General features: G+C 41.5%; 1 protein-coding gene across 1 annotated transcript in view; it reads left to right on the forward strand.

Moving 5' to 3' along the window:
* Positions 1 to 10,304, forward strand: part of SEC24A (SEC24 homolog A, COPII coat complex component) — a 195,163-nt gene extending 184,859 nt beyond the window's left edge. The window contains exons 22-23 of the mRNA XM_082252885.1: positions 4,651 to 4,754; positions 9,616 to 10,304. Coding sequence (XP_082109011.1) covers positions 4,651 to 4,754; positions 9,616 to 9,730 — 219 coding nt within the window. The 3' untranslated portion in view covers positions 9,731 to 10,304. The remainder of the gene's footprint in view (positions 1 to 4,650; positions 4,755 to 9,615) is intronic.
* Positions 10,305 to 23,279: the final 12,975 nt, after the last annotated feature.

The raw sequence follows: 23,279 nt of genomic DNA on the forward strand, positions 1-23,279 counted from the left end.
ATGGTACCGCTTTCAGCACCTAAAATCCAAAAGAATCATACCGCCAGGGAGGTTAAGAGCCATCAGGAGCCCTAAAAATTGGAAGCAGTTTAATATGCAAATACTGGCTTGCGTTAAAAAGGAAGTAGTTGGCCTCATATCTCCTATCTCCAACCATAATTTATTAATGAAGCTCCTTCTCTGATGAATGGACTTATATGCAAGATCTTTAAGAACAGCTGTGCCTTTGTTACAATTGTCCTTTGTATATTTTCCCATACCCCCTGCATGTTACTGACCCAGTCTAGCATTTGCCTTGCTCCCGTTCCAGTGAACTGGAGTTTTTATTTAGGCTATTTTCCTAACAAATGAATAGTATGCTGTAACTGACAACAGATAATTAAAACTCTACATTCGGTACTTAAAAGGAACTAAAGAAATCTAATTTAGTAATTGTTTTTTTGTGAGTTATTGATAAATATTATCTTTGCCTTCTGTGTAATGAATCCTTTAAAGTGTTTGTTACCCTTAAAAAAAAAAAAAAAAAAGAGATCCGGTTTCCTTATAGCAGGTTAAACAGCACAGTGCTTGTGCCGTCTAACCTGCCCCTCTGGAAACTGTAAAAAAAAAAAAACCTGGCTGATCCTGCAATTTCCCCAGTTCCCAGCAGCGCTGTATGAATAATAGTGATACTCTTTACCAAATATACAAATGTGCTTTAATAAAACTGAGTTATAAATCAAATAAAATAGATCACAATCATGTGACTATAAGTGTAAATTAAATAGTTCCTGTGTTATTACTCCGCAGCCTCAGTGAATCACCATCTGTGTGCTTCCTCCACTAAATATAAGAAGTGCACACTCACCAGAACCAGTTGTTATCTAAGTTTTAGGACAGCAAAAGAGCATTAAGTATTTACTGGTCTTCCTTATGAAGATACATCTGCAACTCTATGGATGTTGTAGATCTTCCAAATTCACAGGCGAAGTCATCAGGGAAACTGCTCAATCTCATCAAGCCAGACAGAAGGATCACAAACACCAGAAAAACGCTTAGTGTAGTATTTATTAAAACATGTAAAAAAACTAATTACAAACACCACCAAACCACAAACCGCAGGGGATGGTGTTTAGACTCTACAACTAATGGTGCAAGCAGCCCATATAAAGTGCATATGGACTTGTATGCCAGAGGTCACCATTCTGAGCGGTTCGGTGGCATATTATGTAAGTTTATGTGCCTCATGTTTTTTTATGCACTTTATATGGATGACTTTCCCTGGTGACTTCACCTGTGAGGTTGGAAGATCTACAACATCCATAGAGTAACAGATGTACCTTCATAAGGAAGACCATTGAATACTGAATGCGCTTTTGCTGTCCTATAACTTAGACAGCAACTGGTTCTGGTGAGTGTGCACTTCTTATATTTGGTGAAGGCAGCACACATATAGCGATTCACTGAGACTGCGGAGTACTAACACAGGAACTATTTCATTTACACTTCGATTCACATTATTGTGATCTATTTTATTTGATTTAAAATTCAGTTTTGTTTATGAACATCTGTATACTTGTTGAAGAGTATCACTATTATTTATACAGCACTGCTTTTTTCTTTTATGTGCTTTTTGTACACACGTTTACACATTGCATGTTGCTTTTTCCAGACCACTTAAGCGTTAACAGCTGACTTTTTAGATGCACTGTAGAAGTGTTTGTAAAAGAAAAAAAAGCCTCTAAATACCTTCTTTCATTCATTGACGGACATAGCGCTCCATAAATCATAACTAGTGGGGTATATTGCCTCTTCCAGGAGTAGGACTAGGCAGAACAAACGCACCTGGCTACGCCCATGGGCCATCTTCAGCTGGTATATAACCCCCCCCTCTCTGCTCCGTTTTAATCCGTCTAGTCACGAGTAAGGATCTAGGCTCCCGGCTGGGATCTCTGGTCCTAGCAATTTTCTCCTTCCTTACATCTTTTTGTTTTCTCTTGGGAGATCTACAATCAACAGCCAGTGGAGAGAGTATCTTCCTGCCACAGTCAAGGAAAGGGATAGAGCCTCGCCTCAGACAGGGGCCCTCCTCAGCCCATATAAAATTATTTTGTGCTACTGGAATGAAGAATAAGGGAAATGGATCTTTTTAATCTTCCCGGGAGGAACCTTGGTCTGGTAAGCCTAGAGCTAGCTTCCCCAGACCAGCAGACAAGACTCCTTCAGCATGAAGGTCTGCTCTCACCCATTATTGCCTATTAATATCCCCCCATCTTCGCTGTTTTCTGGCCCCGTGGACTTCTTTGGTGAGCTTCAAGGAGATCCGCAAAATGTTTCTTTCGGGGGTACCCAGAAAGGGGGGCAAAGCTTGTCCTTTGCAGGAATTAAATCCACACAAAGAGACTCAGGACCTAAAAAAACCTGAAAAGGTTCAGGTTATGTCTGAACTACCGAAGGTCCCCCCTATCCCTGTCCAAGGAATTGATTTACCTAGGTCTGATTCTATTCCTGATCAGCGGGGTCCTTCCTCTGCACAAACTTCAGGGACAACAGCCTGTGGTTCACCAGCTGCTGTCACACAGACAGTTCTCGTTTCCGATTTTTGCATACAGATTCGGAGTCTGGTGGTATCCACCTTTCAAGACAGTTGTTTGCACAGTCCTACATGCAGTTCCTTTAGCAGGTTCGGCTCCACAGGAGGATATTTCTACAGTTCCTGCGAGGAATCAAGAGCGAGAATCTTCCAATCATCTTGGCGGCTGTAAACGTCCCTTGAGGGCTTCCTCTAAGAGAAGACCAGTTGTCCCAAGGGCTGATCTACCATCCTGCTTTATAGTCGCTGGTTTTTATGGCTTAGCTATTGAAAGTCAGGTACTGAAGGATAGAGGTCTGTCTGGATCAGTGATCCCTACTCGTGGTGAAGACGAGGATGTAGTCTTCCAGCAAAATATACGATCATACGTGGAAAGCTTACACTTTCTACTTAATACTTTCTGTGAGTAGATTGGCACTCATCCTCGATCCTTTTCTGTGGCTCGGATCTTAACCTTTCTTCAACAAGGCATTGATCAGAAGTTGGCCTTGAGTACCATCAAGGGCCAGGTGTCTGCCCTGGCAATTTTCTTTCAATGACCCCTAGCCACACACTCTTTAATTCGTACATTCATTCAGGGGGTTCGACATGTGGCTCCACCTGTACGGTGGGATTTAAATTTAGTACTTTTGGTTCTCCAAAAACCTCCATTTGAGAATATTTGGGAGATTCCCTAGCCTACGTTATCCCAGAAGGTGATATTCTTAGTGGCTATTACCTCTGCTCGCAGAGTATCGGAATTGGAGGCAACATCATGTTTCAGTCCCCATTTAGTGGTCCATAGGGATAAAGTGGTTCTTCGTCCCTGTCCATCATTCCTGTCCAAAGTTGTCTCTGACTTCCATTTGAATGAGGACATTGTGTTGCCTTCCTTGCGTCCCAAGCCGGCTCATCCCAGGGAATTTGCCTTGCATACCTTGGATGTGGTTCGTGCGATTCGGTTGTATTTGGCAACTACTGAGTCTTTTCGGAGGTCAGATTCGCTTTTGCGTGGTTATGGACGGTCCAAAAAAAGGGCTAGCTGCTTCTTTGGATACCATCTCCAGATGGATCAGACAGAAGGTGACTCATGCCTATTCCATTAAAGGTCAGGTTCCCCCTTTCTCTGTCACGACACATTCTACTCAGGCGCAGAGTGCTTCTTGGGCCTTCCGTCATCAGGCTTCAATTTCGCAAGTTTGCTAGGTGGCCACTTGGTCGTCCGTGCATACCTTTACAAAATTCTATAAGGTAGATACTTTGGCATCTGCGGATGCTTCTTTTGGCCACAAGGTTTTGCAGGCTGCTGTTTTAAGAGAGGCTGTGTTCCCTCTTGAGGGGGTGTGTTTTTCTTTAATCCTTTATTTTTCAGACGGGGCTCCTGTGACCTGGTTAAGGCTCCTGTGTCCTGGTAAAGGGCTCTTATGTTTAGCCTTGGGTTATTTTCCACACCCCTCATTTTCCTTTTGGCACTGCTTTTGGACGTCCCACTAGTTATGTTTTATGGAGCGCTGTGTCCGTCGATGAACGAAGGAGAAAATGGGATTTTTATACTTACCGTGAAATCCATTTCTCTGAGTTCGACGGACACAGCACCCACCACTCTATGGAGTCCTGATACTTCTAATATGGTTTGCTACTAAACTTTTACCTAGAGCAGAGAGAGGGGTTATATACCAGCTGAAGACGGCCCATGGGTGTAACCTAGGCGGCTCGAGTTGAAGTTCTCCTCTCCCCCTCCCACCCTGCAATCTTCTTGGACACGTCACAGGTCCCAGAAGATTGCCTGGTCAGTCACAACGCGGAGCGCGACTTGCGCATGCGCAGTGTGCACCCGGCTGGGAAGCCAGAAGCTGTCACAGCTGGATGCCCACAGTAGTGATGTCAGCACCGCATCGCTCGACCATGGGACAGGTGAGTATGTGTTTATTAAAAGTCAGCAGCTACACTTTTTGAAGCTGCTGACTTTTTAATAAACACAAAAGCTAGTGGAACTCTGCTTTAAGTCTATAAGACTATTATGGTTTTTATGGATTGTGTTTGAAGTGCTTTAAAGTTCACAAATTATTACATTTTTTTTGTCGCTTTCTTTGCAATAGACTCAGCTCCCAGAACTTAATACACCTGAATCCAGCAGACTAATAGCTTTTATCTCTAACCTAAGAGAGCAAAGACCTTTCTTCCCAACATTACACGTAATCCGGTAAGTTCTGCCAACATTCTCCTGCAGTCTTTTTTTCTTTTGTAATTTATTCTTCTTGAACTATTAATTGCATTCTGTGTAATTATTGCCAATACCAGTAAAAATAATTCTTGGACATGTTAAGGCATTTTAAGTTACACATATTATTATAAGCACCATACTTGGAGTTTTTGTTCTCTCTGCTAAAAAGTCTTTCCTTGGTTCAAATGGCTGTATCTACCCAATGCCCAAAGAAAGCTTGTTGTGTTATTAGGCTGTTTATTGGGAGAGATAATCTTAAGTGTTTTATTTTAGAGGATTTATTAAAAATGTGATATGTTATAGAGAGTATGAATTCAAGCATTACAAATGCAAGGGATGCAAGCTAGAAGGTAATTGCAGGAGTGTTTCTTTAACCACTTCTGGGCCAGAAGGTTTTACCCCATTAATGACCAGACCATTTTTTGCGATACAGCACTGTGTTACTTTACTGACAATTGCGCGGTCGTGCAACGCTGTACCCAAATAAAATTGATGTCCTTTTTTCCCACAAATAGAGTTTTCTTTTTGCCTAATTCAGGAGTAAGGACCTGTGTAAACTACAATCAACTGTTCTTGTGAGAACTACAATCAACAGCTGGACTGGGTGATGCACTGGATATTCTAGATCCTTACGGTCTTCCCAGTCTGGCCAGGGAGCGCAACCCAATTACTAGCTCCGCGCTACGTTGGCCGTGACATAGTCCCACTGGGCGGGGGCTGACCGGCGAGTGAAACACCTCGCAAGGTCACATAGCACTGGTCATGACCATAGTCGCAGCGTACCTCAGGCCGCAGCACCCCCATTCCAAGATGGTGCGGTGGACTGCTGGGAGTAGCGCCCGCCTGGTGACCTTGGTATGTTGAGTAGTGTTCCCCCCTCCTTTCCTGCGGAATTGTTGGTTTGGTCAATGGCCTCCTCCTTCCTCCTCCTCCTTCCCCCTTAAATTTGGATGCCCTCCCCTGTCTCCCCCCCCCCCCCCCCGGGCCTAGTGGGGGCATGGGTGAAATTGGGTAGGGGGCTACATGGTGCTCGGCTGGAGGAGCAGTGAGTGATACCACTGTCGGTCCCGGTTTGGGGTGCCCGTACCTGGGTGCTGCAGGGGGGTCCCTAGGGTGTCCTTTCCTGCGGTCTGTAGATTTTTTTTTCCTGGGATCCAGTTGGGTCCAGGTTCCCATGCAGCGCCGCATGGTACCGCCACTTTTCCGTGGTTTCTGTGATTCCTGGTCCAGCGGCCATGTTCTTTGTTTCCCCATAGACTTGCATTAGCTGACATTTTTCTTTAGTCTGAGACAGTGCTGAGGCTGTGGGGTCCTTTAGTGTCAGGTCAGCGTTTCCTCTTTCCAGCAGTGTGGCTGATGGTTTTTTGGCTTTCCAGCTCATATGGTGAGTCTCTGGAGGTACACTATCCTTCCTTGCTGTATACAGCGCCGTGGGTGCACTGCTTCTTGTGCCACAGCAGTGCATGAGGGGGAGGGGCCTCCCTCTTTTTTATTTTTTCATAAATAAAATTAAAAAAATATTTTCTTTGCTAAGCAGCGGTTCTACTTAACCCTTTATGGTCATGGAGCCTGGGGAGCTCATTTCACCACCTGATCAACTCCTGGAAGCTGCGGGGCCCTCAGGGTCGCGGTCTGCCTGGCAGCCATGACAGCAGCCCTGCAGTCACTAGTAGCCAAAGTAGATATGGCCCTACAAAGGAGACCTGGCTAGAAGCACCTCCCACCTTGACCTGTATCCTCTGCTTCCTCCGTTTCTGAGGGGGATTTGGCCACCGTGGACACGAGTCAGCCCACTGGGTCTGCGTCCACACACCCTGAGTGCTCCAACAGTGAGGATGAATCCTCCTCTGCAGCCGCGCATGAAAAAGCGCTGGTGGAGGCATTGATTGTGTCAGTGCGGGAAACTTTAAAGTTGGCGGACTCAGCTGCTGCCTTGGATATTTTTTTCCATAGACCGTTTGTGCACCAAAGTCCTTTGTGCAGGGAGTTCGCCATCTGGCTCCTCCAGTGCGACCCCTGGTACCCCCGTGGGATCTCAATTTGGTACTGTCGGTACTTTAAAAGCCTCCTTTTGAAAACCTTCATAAACTTTCTTTGCTCACTCTGTCTCACAAGGTGGCCTTTTTGGTTGCTATGACTTCTGCGCGTAGGATGTCGGAGTTGGCTTCGTTATCCTGTCTGTCACCTTACCTGGTGGTTCACAGGGACAGGTAAGTGGTGTTACGACCCTGTCAGGCGTTCTTTCCTAGGGTTGTCTCAGGGTTCCATTTGAATGAAGACATTGTGTTGCCGTCCTTGTGTCCTAAGCTGAATCATCCTAAAGAAATTGTTCTACATTCTTTGGATGTGGTCAGGGCTATTTTGGTGTACCTGGTGGCGACTGAGTCGATTCGGAAATCCCATTGTTTGTTCTTACAGATGGTCTCGTGAGGAGCAGGCTGCATCTGCTATGACCATTTCCAGATCGATCAGGCAGATGGAGGTGCAGGTATATTCTATTAAGGGTTAGGTTCCTCCTTTCCCTTTCAAGGTGCATTCTATGAGGGAGCTAAGTGCCTTCTGAGCCTTCCGTCATCAGGCATCGGTGTTTCAGGTGTGCAAGATGGCTACGTGGTTCTCTTTACACACATTCAAAGTTTTATAAGGTGGATGTACTTGCATCTTCAAATGCTGCTTTTGGCTGCAAAGTTTTTCAGGCTGCGGTTGCAGAGGTTCCTACCTCTTGAGGGTGTATTTTTTTTGTGTTCACTATATGGACCCCTTATGTATTTGTACATGTTGATCAATATCCCCTCTTCATCTCTTCTCGAGAGATTAAATTCAGTTCCTCTAATCTGTCTTCATAACAGAGCTCCTTCAAGCCTCTTATCAGTTTGGTTGCCCTTCTCTGCACTTTCTCCAGTTCCCCAATATCCTTTTTGAGAATTAGTGCCCAAAACTGAACTAGACCATACGTTTTGGGAGTCTATGTGCCCCCTTCATCTGGGCTTGACTGGCAACCAAGTGAACAAACCAGTAGTGAAAACTGGACCTACAATGGTTTTTTGGCCTGTGCTTTCAACTCGCACTGAATAAATAGTTTGGCAGCCTTCGCCAAACTTTTAACTGCAGGTGAGCCTTCCTGTTGCATGTGTCAGTTATTAATTTACTGCCAGTAAATGTTTGGTGAAAGTCCCAATCACTACCTTATAAATATGCCCCATAATGCTGTCAGGAATTGAACACCATATGTTGTCTTTGCTTTTCTAGAAAAAAAAAAAGTGTTACATTTAGATTTTATTTACCAAGTATTTTTATCACACTATGATAGGGCAACAAAGATTGCAAATTTTTGAACAGAACAAGTCTGTTTAAAATTGAGTTTTTAAACCTTTAAAAAAAATAATTTGTTTCTGGAGCTTTTTCCACTTCTCATATACTGTATGTAGGCACTGATTGCAATAAATGTGATTTTTCAATATATGTAAGTATGCTGCGTTTGGTTGGTGGAAACATGGCATAGTTTTTTTGGGAGTAGGTTTAATTATTTTAGTCCCATTCTCTATCTTTCCCTTTATTCAGTTATCTTATGACCTCTTTTTTTTAGCCGCTATCTCTATCTGTCCTTTTATTCAGTTATCTTATGACCTCTTTTTTTTAGCCGCTATATATTGTATGTAAAATCTGGGTATTGTGCTCAAGTGCAATTTGGCCTAATCTTAATATGATTCCAGGCTACTAAATCTTCTTGAGCATTGTCGGCTTTAAAGTGGTTGTAAACGATCACCTTGTAAAATAACTTGTTCAGTTTAAAATAGAAATAAAAGGCAAAACATTTTTGTATAGATATAAAAAAAAAAACATTTATAAATACCTTTTTTCCTTTTTTTTTTTTTTTTTGTAAGTGATCACATTCCACCTGTTCTCAACTGCATAAGAGCTGACGGGAGGTAAAGCAACAGTACACTGAGCTTAACAGTGACAGGTTGTGTGTGGAGGTGTGCCAGGACAAGTCTGATCATTGGAGTTCCCAACATAGTTGGAGAACTGATCAGGGTGTGTTCTCCTGCTTAGTGTGGTCAGTTTTTAATAGGAAAGCAAAGGGCCTAGCAGGAATGCCAGGGACTTCACACAAAGGAAGCAATACAAAGAGAACCGAAAACTTTTCATACAAGTACATGGTACAGCAGGCACATATCAGAAATAGGAAATGTTGAGGTAACAAACACTTTAGGCCACCCGTAGACATCAGATGACAGGGTCATACTAGACTTGAGTACTGGGGATGCAAGTCTGGTAGGCACATAACCATGTGTGTCTGTATCCTGTGTGAATTTCTGACACTGAAGATAGCATTGGCCCATGGCTTATTTCCTGGAAAATGTGAGATGTGTCCTAAGGCCTCATGCAGACAGAGCTTACAGGCATTGAGCGTTTTGTTTTCAGCCTGTAAAAGCACCTCTGTGTAAGCCTATGTGTCCAGTAAACCTAGGCATTTACAGGCAAGAAAAAAAAAGCACCAAAGGCGCTCTCAGGAGAGAAGCCAAAGAGCAGAAAATATGTGCAACATGCCTAAACACGTGTGTAGCGTTTGAATGATAATACATTCCGATAGCAAGAATGCTAGACGCATGTGCAATTTGCTGCTTTTACTTTTTTTTTTTTTTTAAGCAGCTTTTTCCTACCAGGAGTTCAGCCATTCAGATGGGCCTAAACAGAGGCCCTGTGTGCATGAGGCTTTAAAGTCTTGCTCACCCACTATTAACACATTGGGTCATATTGCTTTGTCTAATAATTTATTTATAATTGTGTTTTTAAAATTGGTTATTCCTCTAACTAACCAATTTCTTTAATTTCTCAGGGATGAGAGTGCTTTAAAGTCAATTTTCCTGCAGAACATGATTGAAGACAGAACAGAATCCGCCTTATCATATTACGAATTTCTTCTCCACCTCCAGCAGCAAGTGAACAAGTAGACCACTGTATAGATCATGTGTGCATGAGGAGAATTTCCTCTCAGCAGTAACCCATACAATGGCCCAATTAATGCCACGTCTGCAATGTTAGGTCCCTAGGCCTCATGATTTAGGATGTGCATACACTGTGATTTCAACAAAAAGTAATCTAATGAACATATTTTGGAACTGAGATGTGCAAGCTGATATGCTGTCATTTTAAATGGGATGTAAAGAATACAAAAAAATGGATGCCTTTGTGCCAGGTGTCTGTAAGAACTGTCACTACTGTCAAGTGAGCAAGTCAACGCACTACGCAGCAGCCCTCGTTGGCATCATATAGTTTCCACAATACAAAGGAGGCAAAAAGACCTTTAAAAATATATAGCCAGATATTACTTTGGAATACAGATTTTTTGTTTTGTTTTGCTTTCTTTTCTTCTTTTGCTGCTAGTTTTTGAAATTCAAATGAAATACAAGTTGCTGCTATAAGAGGAACTGCTTTGTATTCACATATGTATGTTTTCATAATTTGACAGAACTTGAGTAATGTGTTTACAATGGGCCATAGAGCGATTTTTTTTTTTTTTTTTTTTTTTTTTTTTTTTTTTAATTTCCGCCCTCTGTAATGGATTCCCAGGATGTATTCAATATTATCTTGATTTTAAATGTACTGGAAGTGATATATAGACAATAGCTTTTTGTAAAAGAAGAACTCCACCCAGAACCACTTTATTTTCTTGGATTGTAGAAAGCACCTCCAATAGTAGTTGAACTTGCCTTTTAACTCTGTCGATCTGATACAATGAAATTCCCACAAAAATTATATTCATTATGTACTTGAAATCTTTTGAATGATTAATGCATTGATTTCAGTGGATAATCTTTTAAATGTCCATGCAGATTTATTGTGTACTACAATCCACTGGTTTTGGGTAGAGTTTTTAAAAGGAATCTGTTATTAAGCAAATTAACTGTTTGATAGGCCTTTGATGGAATTAGTCCTTCTCTAACTTCCAGGATAACATGCTCAAGACCAGGGATTCAGAAAATCCTTTTCATCTGAGGCTTGTAACAAAGCAATTTTCCTTTATCATAGATGCTCTTTAACTTCTGCCAAGAAATGGGAATATTATTTAAGTCTGTGATTATTACAAGACGTTCTTTGACATTAAAGCCATTTGTATTTTAGCAATAGTTTTCATATAGTGCTTTAGTTGGCAGTAAACTAGGAAACAAACAGAATAATTTGTTTTTAAGAACTATAAAAATAACAATATAAAGGTAGCCATTAAAATAATGGATCAAAGTGTGCCTCCCCTGGAATCAGCGTATTTTTTTACATATTACTGTGCATAATTCTTGAATAGACATTTTTTAACTGCAGTGAAAACTGTGAGTTGAATGTTACACCAGACACACAGGCTTGGCCATGATCTCACGATTTGTCCATTAAGGAAGGTATTGGCCTTCTAGACCAGTAAGAAGGCTTGGGAATCAGAAGAGGTTGGGTCCAAACCAATGGGGGAATTATAGTACGGCTCTGGGCTGCTTCCAATTTATAGGCATTTCCACCATTTTAACTGGATTATGCATAAATTCCATGTGTACACAGTTATTACTTTTCCATCTGACAAAATTGCAGATCATATGGAAAAGATGCTTTCAGGTAGGAGGACAATGCATGCATTGTGCATGATGATTCAATTATCTTAAGGGTCTGTGTCAATGGCCTTTGGGCTTTTGTTCATGGCATCCGCTTGGAAAACTTGTGAAATCTTTTAAGTCATTGACGAGTGTAGGTGGCCTGCTTCAAGTGGATTTTACCTTTCAGGAACAAAAGCCCATAGACACAGGCCCTGTAGAAAACCTGAGACTCCCAGAGCTGAAATAGGCTTACTATAAAAAATACTGATATATAGAAACTTTTTAGCATCCTGATGGGCTGCCTCTAGGGTCTGTAGCAGAGATGTAGTCACAGACCCTTCCAGTTGCTTAAGGTGACCACATTTAATAATTGCATGTAGTAAAGACCTCTAGAGTCTGAGCCCCAGGCTGTTGCCTGTTTAACCCTTGGTATCATATGCCAATGGTCCAAGCTCAGCTACTTGGGTAATTCTCAGTTATGCAAATAAAAACCTTTTTTGTCCTCTGATCACAAGTTTCGTAGCCAAATAGAAGTTATTTGACCTCCAAAGAACTGCAAGCAATTCTAGCATAATGGGGTACAAAAGCCCTTGATTAGTTACAGGAGATGTGCAGTAGTTTTTGGTTGTACGGTAGTGCAATCATAAATCATTACTGTAGTATATGAAACCATATGAGCCAATCTTTCAGTAGTCCTACAGTGGTGTAAAAAGTCTTTCAGAATTAAAGCTACCTAAATATCGTAAGCATTTGCACCTACATACTAAGTGATTTAAGTGCTATTCCAAAGGTAACTTTATTGTGTATGGGACAAGTACCTACTAACCATATTCTGGTAACCATTCAACCAAGTTGTTTAGATGCTTGAGAACCAGTTGTTTGGATATATCTATTTTTTTTTTTTTCTCATATACATTTGTGGCTGCATCTGTAGAAAATCTATCTGGTTAAAGTCGCCACTGTCAGAAGGCTATCCAAATTATTTGACTAATGTTTTAAACATGGAATGGGGTACCAAATGGAGAAAAAGGTACCACTTAAAATAAAGTAAGCTCCTTTCTTGCATGCCTCCTGAGATATTACCACAAAATGTTGCTAACACTTTGGTTCTGCGTGGGATTGCACCTTAACGAGCAAGGAGGGTGACTGGAAAGGTTTAGACATCGACACATTGCGCATCAAATAGGTTCTGCCGTCCTTGGTTTTCGTTTTTTCTTTCTTTCTTTTTTTTTTTTTCTAATTTGGCATAACGTTATTATTGACTAATTTATTGTGAAGTGGAAGGATAGAACAAAATGTGTGTAACTGAGTAATTTCAGTTTTCATTGTTTTAATAAAAAGCACCTTTTATTCTCAGATTTCTTGTTAATAAAGTTTTTAAGGATTCTTTAACATTTTTACTTATCTGTATTTGACCATCAGAAATGGAGTACATTGAAATTCTACAGCGTTATTGCAATGTTTTAATTAAAATCCATTTATCAAATACTAAGCAGAAAGTATTTATAACCACATATAAAGTTTATCTGCTAAGACTATTAAAATTAAAGTTTTACTAAAACTTTTAAACTACAGATGCTATAGAGTTGCTTTTGGCTTTGGCTTAATGTATTTGATGAGAATCATGATTTATACCAAGTATTTAGCAGACTTTAGATGGTTGTACCTAGAAGACTACTGAGGGGATTTTTGCAGACACTAAATTTTTAGTAAATGCATGCTTTAGCTGGCTAAATGCCTTCTGCAAAATATGATCTGGCTAGCGTTTACTAACTGACATTAAAAATTGCCATGTGTACGTAAGTGTAAATGACCAGATTTCATAAACATCCAGCGCCTCTTTCTGACCTATACTGAAGGGGTCCTTTTTGTGTGTGGTTTAAAAACCTGTAGAGATGGTATTTTTCTTCAATAAAACTTTTTTTCATACTATATTTGATTTCACAGAAAACTGTTTATTTTAAAGTTAAGGTAAACACTCATCTGCTTGTGTTACTTTTACCCCAGTTCGAACGCCTAACGCAGAGCAACAACTGAAAGTGATTGTAAAGCCAAAAGCCTAATTTTTTTTTTTTTAATTAAATAAAAATATGTTATACTTTTTTGCTCTTGGGTATTACAATAATATTGGCCAGAGCGGCCCCTTACCACCTCGTTTGGAGTCCCCTGCTGGCACTGTCCTCTCCTTTTTCTTACGAGTGCCCTCTCCCCAAGCTGTGTGCTGAGGGTGCACCCGTTCTGGTGTACTTCCAAGCCGGGCTGTGTGCATCTATAGATGCACACAGAGCAGACCTGCTCCCTCCTCATGAAATTTGACTGGCAGCATCAGGAGCCAATGGTTCCTGCTGCTCTGTGTGTGTTTTGTGAGAGCATAAAGAGAGACCAGCACTGCTTTAGGCTGGATTCACACTAATGCATTTTTTCATGCTTTTTGCAGGAATGCATTGTTTTTTTTTTAACATGGTTTCCTATAGAACACGTTCAAATCAATGCAGTTTTGTGCCTCTGTGTTTTTGGAAAGGGCCGGGGACTTTTTTCCCCTGCAAAATACAGAGTTTTTACATGTAATAGACTTCAATGGACCTGCATCCAAAATGCAAGTAATGCCTTTTTACCGCGATTTTCCCACGATTTGTGTTTTGCATCCAGTGTGTCCAGTGTTTTGCATTTTTTAAATCTACCCAACAACAAATTTTCCAAAAAAACAACCGAAAATCGCGTTTAAAAAAAAAAAAAAAACTTGCAAAGCACAGCAAAAAGCAATACAGAAATGCTCAAAAGCAACATGCATAGGTGTGATTTGAGCCTAAGATGGGACAGGACCCTTGTAAATGTTTAGGAATGCTGGAGGGGGGGGGAGAATGTAACAGGCAGTGGAAGATTTGTGGCTACCTTTTGGCCTGGTTTTTTAGTGCTTTTTGCAAAAAAAAAAAACCCTCTTCGAGGGACTGCATCCTTTGATACATGCAGTCTTGAAAAATGTTAGTCTTGTCTCTAATGACGGACTAGTATGTGAACTTTGATTCGTTTCATAAAGAATAGATTTGAATAAATGACTGGAATTTGTTTTTTATTTTTTATATATGTCCCATTCCAGAAAATGAAACCTTACCAAAGTTGCATATTTTAATGTAAACATGTGGATGGGCTAAGGACATAAAAAGCTATGAACAGGCTGTGGACATAAAAGTATTTACTTATTCTTAACAAAACCATAAGAGCAGGTTCACACAATTTCAGAATTCCAGGTGCCTTTTTGCATATTTGTGCAAATGTGTTTTTTAAACATTTTTTAGTACTTTTCAGTGCATATTTTATTATCCCCCCCCCCCCCTTTTTTTCTTTTTTTAATTTGACACTTTTTTTAGACCAATCTTGGGACAATGGTTTCTTATGTGCATTCCAGTGTGTTTACATGCATTTGGATGCATTTCAGTTAAACAAACTGCAGCACGTTCTACTTTTGTTAACAGCACTGGACCTAATCGCAATGGAGTGAACTGGGGCCATTAGACTTCTTGGTACTTACTGTATGCGTTTTTGGATACCTTTTTAATAATGCACTGGAAAGTATCTGATGTGAGCCAGCCCTAAGGTAACACAGCCCGGTGTGAGCCAGCCCTAAGGTAACTTAAGCAGTGTGGTACAACCTATTCTAAAAGTTAAAAGTAGATGTATGGAAGTTCTCTAACGGAGCCCCCTTCTCTATACTTACATTAGAGTTATGCGAAAGGTGCTTCTGCTGTTAACTTCAGATAACTGGTTCTCCAGTGCTTGCCAAAGGGCCTCAAAGGCTTGTTGACTTTTTTTTTTTTAGAAATCTGCAAATACTTGAATATCCATAGTCTGGACACAGCCTAACGTCAAGAATATATTCTATATGAATCACTTAATAGAGATGAACATAATCAAATAATAATTATAATATGAGAAGAATCATATATTAAGCATTCACATACTGTTTGCAGCAGTACTTGATTCCGTTACCTTTGAATAGTCAAAAGATCATAATTCTAGGTGCAATAAAGTTGCATTTGAGATTGGGACAATCCATAGTGAGGAGGGGATACGTGTGACTGTGGACTGCAATATCCATATGCACCAAAACTGCATATTGTGGTCCATTTTAAAGTGGAACTCTGGGGGGGGGGGGGGCATGCTATCAAGGATCTCTTTTTGTGAAATAGATGGATGTATTACTCCAACTTCTAAAGTAGCAAACATATCATCTCTGTGCAATTCAACACTCTGCCCCTGGAATCAGGTGATAGTACTTTATCTGATGGATAACCATAGAAAGAAATAGCTGGTTTTATGCCTCTCTGCCCAATAATAGGACACCTCATCCATATACATGTGCCCCCATCCCCAACCCCCCCTCCCCCCCCGACTCAGATTGTTTCCTTTCACTTTCTTGGTGTGAGAGATGCAGCAGAAGATTGACATCATTACAAATTTATATAAACCTACTACTACAAAAATACATTTCTTGCTTAAGTGTTTTTTAAAAGATCATATTCTATCGTTTGTGCAAAAAAATTATAAGTACACCTACACTAAATAAAAAAAAAAAAAAAGTGTTTATTCATTTTTTTTATTATTATTTATCTATTTGAGCCTGCGAAGCATTGAAACCGCTATCAGTGGATCACGAATGCAGTGATTTGGTTTTTACAGATGATGTATCCAACTACAAGTCTGTACCTGAACATGGGTGTAACATGAAACCCAATCAGAAAGATGGAATTGGCTTTTAACTCTTCATGAATATAAAGTTATCCTGTAAAAGTTTTCCTGTTTTGACCTGTTCAGGGTTGACACTATAAAGGTATTCACTTACTCTATTATAATTGTGGCGACTTTACCTAGAAAGATCATGTGTAAAATGAGGAGAAATAATATAATATGATATATAATATTTTCTCTATCCTCCATAGGGTTTAAAGAGCCAATTTCAATGCAAGGAGATGGGGTCGCCTATTATTTGGTATGGGAAAAAGCAGCCCATACATGGGGTAAAGTGTAATGCCTGTTGTGACCGCAGTCTAGCTTTCGCTTGCGGTTTAAGGGACAGCACAATCATTTAATCGCTCTTCATAATTAAGGACCTCCAATCCCCTTATTAGTTTAGTTGCCCTTCTTTGGACTCTTTCCAGTTCCAGCACATCCTTTCTGAGGATTGGCGACCAGAACTGGACAGAATGTAAGCGCTGCAATTTCTGCTTTAATAAACCTGAGCTTTGACCTGAAAATGTGAAATATTCCCATAGCAGTCACTGGAGCGAAAACTGTGGGTAGCAAGGAGTGACTCCATAAAAATTTTGTGTATACATGGTATGGTATAAAATCCATATCTGTCCTATGCTTCTACTCAGGATTTTATCTTTTAATCTATTCAAGCTCATGTTAATTTAACCCTATAATGTAAGTGCATAGATAATAAAGGATTAATGTCGGACTGTAGGCCATGTCTTCTAACATTCCATTTGGTGTTCACTGTTAACGTCAAGTGTACAATGCAGTCACATACCACATAGGGCAGGGATAGGTAAACTGTGACCCTCCAGATGTTGCAGAACTACAAGTCCCGTGAGGCATAGCAAGACTCGTGACAGCCACAAGCATGACACCCAGAGGCATAATGGGACTTGTAGTTTTGCAACAGCTGGGGGCCACAGTTTGCATATCCCTGACATAGGGGATTAATGAAACCCTGCAAGAGTACTGTTGGATCAAGAAGCCCACTAAATATTTTACACACGCTTTATGTTAACTGTCAAACATTTCAACAGATGACACTAGTTTGGCCTCACCAATCCGTAAAACTGCAGTATAAAATGCTAAAAGAAAATGTGGATCGGGTTGCTGTAAGAAAATGCACACAGTTCTATTGGACACACATTGATAAATTCTCTGTCTGGCTTTCAGGATACTCTGAAAATAGCAATATTACCAGACCGTTAATATGGTGCAGAATTCCTAGGCCTAATTCAGTGCTTTAAGAAAAACCAGCTCTGATACCCATTAAGCAAAGTTGGGATGAGATTTATTACAATAAAATGTGAGTTTCATATTTCTTAAAAGTCCAAAGTTTGACTGAACTTGGATGTCAAACTTTGGATACAGTTGAGTTTTTACTGGGTAGAAACATGAAATGGTGTGCAAAATATGTGATATGATAATAAAGATATATAAATATTAAGCTTCTGTAAGGATATTGAAAATGTTTTCTGCTGCTGAATGGTATGGTGCTGTCCCTTTCTGACAAGGAAGATGCATTACTTAGCCATGTCATATCACCAACTGAAAACAAGCATAATCAGTGGACACTGAATGCAAGTTCACATTTCTGTATAAAACATATGTTCTTCTCATTTCTAGGATGAATTTTGTAAAGTAGTGTAATATTTGTAACATTGAAATCATGTTGGAGGAGGTAGAAAAATCTTAACTTTAACTGAAATATACAAATTTGCCCTTCCTCTTATAAGAATATGTTTGAGACAAGCGGACTTGTCTTTCTTTTTACAGTTTGTACTGTAACTTTCTGTTATAATTCTGTAAAGAAAACCATTTGTAACACATGCACATGCTGATTTTGTCTGTGCTAATTTATCAGATTTGGCAACTTAATAAAGTTAATTTAAATATTGCCTTGTTGATCATTTAGTAGTCGTTCTGTCACTGCATGTGCACTTTTATTTTCTCTAATTTGTGAACCACAGGCAATTTGTGGTGCCTTCAACTATCTATATTACAGCTGTGGCCAAAAGTTTTGAGAATGACACAAATATTAATATTCACCAAGTCTACTGCCTCAGTTTTTATGATGGAAATTTTCATATAGTCCAGAATGTTATGAAAAGTGTTTAGATGAATTGCAAATTCCTTCTTTGCTATGAAAATGAACTTAAATGCAGTGGAAATGTTTTTATGGGATTGTGAAGAAGGCTTCAGGGTGCCCAAGAAAGTCAAGCAAGCACCAGGACCATCTCCTACAATTGATTCAGTTACAGGATCGGGGCACCACCAGTGTGGAGCTTGCTCAGGAAAGGCAGCAGGCAGGTGTGTGTGCATCTGCAGGCACAGTGAGGCAAAGTCTTTTAGAGGATGGCCTGGTGTCCAGAAGGGCAGCAAAGAAGTCTCTCTGGGGAGAAAAAAAAAGAACTGATATTCTGCAAAAGGTACAGAGATTGGACTGCTGAGGACTGGGGTAAAGTCATTTTCTCTGATGAATCTCCTACCTGATTGTTTGGGGCATCCAGGAAAAACCTTGTCCGGAGAAGAAAAGGTGAGCGCTACCATCAGTCCTGTGTCATGCCAACAGTTAAGCATCCTGAGACTAATAATGTGTGGGGTTGCTTCTTAGCCAAGGCAGTTGGCTCACTCACAATTTTGCCTAAGAACACAGCCATGAATAAAGAATGGTACAAAAACATCCTCCGAGAGCAACATCTCCCAACCATCCAAGAACAGTTTAGTAACGCACAATGTCTTTTCCAGCATGATGGAGCACCTTGCCATAAGACAAAATTGATAACTAAGTGGCTTTTGGAACACAACATCGAAATTTTGGGTCCATGGCCAGGAAACTCCCCAGACCTTAATCCCATTGACAACCTGTGGGCAATCCGCAAGACGCTGATGGAAAAAAAAACCCCACAAATTCTGACAAACTCCAAGCATTGATTATGCAAGAATGGGCTGCCATCAGTTGGATGTGGTACAAAAGTTGATTGACAGCATGCCAGGGGGAATTGCAGAGGTCTTCAACACTGCAAATATTGACTCTGCATAAACTTATTGTAATTGTCAAAATCCTTTTGACACATATGAAATGCTTGTAATTATACTTCAGTATACCATAATAACCTCTGACAAGATCTAAAAACACTGAAGCAGCAGACTTTGCAAAAATGTATTTGTGTCATTCTATACTTTTGGCCACAGCTGTAGTGTTCAAGTTGCTGTCCCTTTGAACAGGGCCTGGACTCTTCTTCAAGTCAGAATAAAAGAGATCCTGTCACAGTTAGGCTTATGCAAGAATCTGAATATTTTGAATTCTTATGCAAGAATCTGAATATTTAGGCTTCTTATACTGTAACTGTGCAGACTTAGATATGTGCTCCACCTCTAGTATCCCTTGGGGTTATGGATTAGTTACTGTGTATTTTCAAGCCAAAATTAATACAGAACATCACATATACAAATAAAGGCAGTCTATCTATATATATATATATATATATAAGCATGGCAACAACAAAAAAAACTACCATGGTCTTGCATATGCATTCCTATTTATATTTGTATCATATGGGGGCTGTGTTTTTTATTTATATACAGTATGTATATTTACACACACATAAGCATATACAGTGATCAGCCATAAAATTATGATCACTGACAGGTAAAGTAAATAACATTGATTCTTTCTTACAATGGCATCTGATTGTGGGTGGGATATATTCGGTAGTAAGTGAACATGTTGTCCCTAGAGTCGGTGTGCTAAAAGCATAAAAATGGGGAAGGGTAAGAATTTGAGAGACTTTGAGTTTATTGTGGCTAGACTAGGTCAGAGCATCTGCAAACCTGCAGCTCTTGTGGGATGTTCCCAGTCTGCAGTGGTCAGGACCCGCCAAAAATGATCCAAGAAGGGAAAACCAGGGATCGAGTCATGTGTGGCCAAGTCTTATTTATGCACATGGGTATTGAAGGCCCCCATGTAGTCCCATCTAATAGAAGAGCTACTGTAGCTCAAATTGCTGAAATAGTTGATGCTTTTTCTAATAGCAAAGTGCCAGAACACACAGCGCATCGCAGTTTGTTGGGAATGGGGCTGCTTAGCCACAGATCAGTCAGGGTGCTCATGCTGACCCTTGTCCACAGCGAAAAGCACCTACAAAGGGCATGTGAGTACATCCAAACTGGACAGTTCAATAGAAGAAGGTAGTCTAGTCTGATAAATTCAATAATGATTTAAGGAACACAATGAGCTTGAGGTATTGTCTTCAAATTTTCCAGATTTCAACGCAATCGATCAACTGTGGTATGCACTGGAAAAACTTCTCCCACCCATGGAGGTCTCATCTACATAATTGAGGTGGAAAAAAGACATCAGTCCATCCAGTTCAACCTATGATGTGTGTGTGTGTGTCTACTGTTAACCGCACATTGCATACCCCTGTATGTTGTGGTCTTTAAGGTGCCCATCTAATAGTTTTTTGAAACTATCAATGCTCCCTGCTGATACGACTGCTTGTGGAAGAGAATTCCACATCCTTACCGCCCTTACAATGAAGAATCCCTTATGCATTTTAAGGTTAAACTGCCTTTCCTCTAGATTTAGTGAGTGGCCACGTGTCTTATTGTATTTCCTTTCTCTGAATAGGTTTTTCCATATGCTAGGGTTGCCAGTACAGTATTTGTACATTGATATCATATCCCCCCTCAATCATCTCTTCTCCAGAGAGAATAAGTTCAATGCCTGTAGTCTTTCCTCATAGCTGATATCCTCCATTCCCCTAATTATTTTTGTTGCCCTTCTCTGGACTTTCTCCAGTTCCAGCACATCCTTCCTGAGGACCGGTGCCCAGAACTGGACAGCATACTCCAGATGTGGCCGGACCAGAGTCTTGTAGAGTGGGAGAATAATCTCTTTATTTCTGGAGTGAATCCCTTTTTTATACATCCCAGTATTCTGTTGGCTTTGCTTGCAGTGGCTTGGCATTGCATGCCACTGCCAAGCCTGTGGTCTACCAGTACCCCCAGGTCCTTTTCCATCCTAGACTCACCCAGAGGTTCCCCCCCTAGTGAGTAGCTTGCTTTCTGGCACCCAGGTGCATTACTTTACATTTTTCAACATTAAACCTCATCTGCCATGTAGTTGCCCACCCCATAATTTTGTTCAGGTCCGCTTGTAAGGTTTCCACATCCTGCATAGAAGATATTGGCATGCCTAGTTTAGTATCATCTGCAAATACTGAGATTGTACTAGATATCCCCTCCTCTAGATCATTTATGAATAAATTAAACAGGATTGGCCCAATCTTACAGTTTACAGGACTTAAAAGATCGGCTACTGATGGCTTGGTGCTGGATACCACAGCATACTTTTAGAGGTCTAGTGGAGCCCATGTCTCAGCAGGTTATGGCTGGCTGGTCACAAAGTTATGGCTAATTGGTGTATATCTAGGGCAAACTGCCCTGTGGATATTTACCAGCAAGTTGCACAAGAGCAGTATGATACAGGATGCGCTAGATGCAAAAAATACAGTCATCTTTCCAGTTATAAATGCAAAATTGCATGTGGCAAGTGGCAACATAATAATGATCCTGTATATCGTCTGCATGAAATCACAAGTCAGGAAGTGGGAGGAGCAAGCAGCAGCGAGCAGCCGGAGGAGTGTGTGTAGAGGAGAGCGTGGAGGAGAGCCGGGTGACACGTGCGGGGGAGCCGCACTAGGTCACCAGAGGCCGGCGCGAGTGCAGGGGACAGGGGACAGAGAGACCGGAACAGAGAGCGGGACCGGGACGTGAAGGACCGGGACTGGAAGCCGCGGCCGTAGACGGCGGAGCGGCGGCTGCGGCGGTGAACGGACACCACACAGTATTGAGGAGGGAGGTTCACGGAAGCAGGGGAGGAGGAGCAGCGGCGACTGGTGAGTATCTCCCTGCAGCTGTGTGACGTGCTTTGGGGACCTGTGACTGACGGACTGACAGACCATCCTGTGACTGACTGACCATAGGGATCTGTGACTGACTGACCATAGGGATCTGTGACTGACTGACCTTGCTTGCGACCGTCAACGACTGACAAGACTGTTCTGCGACTGACAAGACTGTTCTGCGACTGACAAGACTGTTCTGCGACTGACAAGACTGTTCTGCGACCGATAGACTGTTCTGCGACCGATAGACTGTTCTGCGACTGACAAGACTGTTCTGCGACCGATAGACTGTTCTGCGACTGACAAGACTGTTCTGCGACCGATAGACTGTTCTGCGACTGACAAGACTGTTCTGCAACTGACAAGACTGTTCTGCGACTGACAAGACTGTTCTGCGACTGACAAGACTGTTCTGCGACTGACAAGACTGTTCTGCGACTGACAAGACTGTTCTGCGACTGACAAGACTGTTCTGCGACCGATAGACTGTTCTGCGACTGACAAGACTGTTCTGCGACTGACAAGACTGTTCTGCGACTGACAAGACTGTTCTGCGACTGACAAGACTGTTCTGCGACCGACAAGACTGTTCTGCGACCGACAAGACCGTTCTGCGACCGACAAGACCGCTCTGCGACCGACAAGACCGTTCTGCGACCGACAAGACCGTCCTGCGACCGACAAGACCGTCCTGCGACCGACAAGACCGTCCTGCGACCGACAAGACCGTCCTGCGACCGACAAGACCGTCCTGCGACCGACAAGACCGTTCTGCGACCGACAAGACTGTTCTGCGACCGACCGACGGCGCTCTTGACTGATCGACCGTGAGTATTTTAGAGACTGGTGAGTATCTTAGCGACTAGTGAGCATTTTGCGACTGGTTAGCATCTTGCGAGGGTTAGCATCTTGCGACTGGTGAGTATATTTGCAACTGGTGTGTATCGGGTGAGTATCTTGAGACTGGTGAGATTCTTTGCGACTGGTGAGTATCCTTGCGACTGGTGAGTATCCTTGCGACTGGTGAGTATCTTGCGACTGGTGAGTATCTTTGCGACTGGTGAGTATCTTTGCGACTGGTGAGTATCTTTGCGACTGGTGAGTATCTTGTGTCTGTTGGATCTTTGCGACTGGTGAGTATCGTTGCGGTTAGTGAGTATCGTTGCGACTGGTGAGTATCGTTGCGACTGGTGAGTATCTTTGCGTCTGTTGGATCTTTGCGACTGGTGAGTATCTTTGCGTCTGTTGGATCTTTG

Source organism: Pelophylax lessonae (assembly GCF_965119305.1).
Source record: "Pelophylax lessonae genome assembly, chromosome: 4".
NCBI classification, from domain to species: Eukaryota; Metazoa; Chordata; class Amphibia; order Anura; family Ranidae; genus Pelophylax; species Pelophylax lessonae.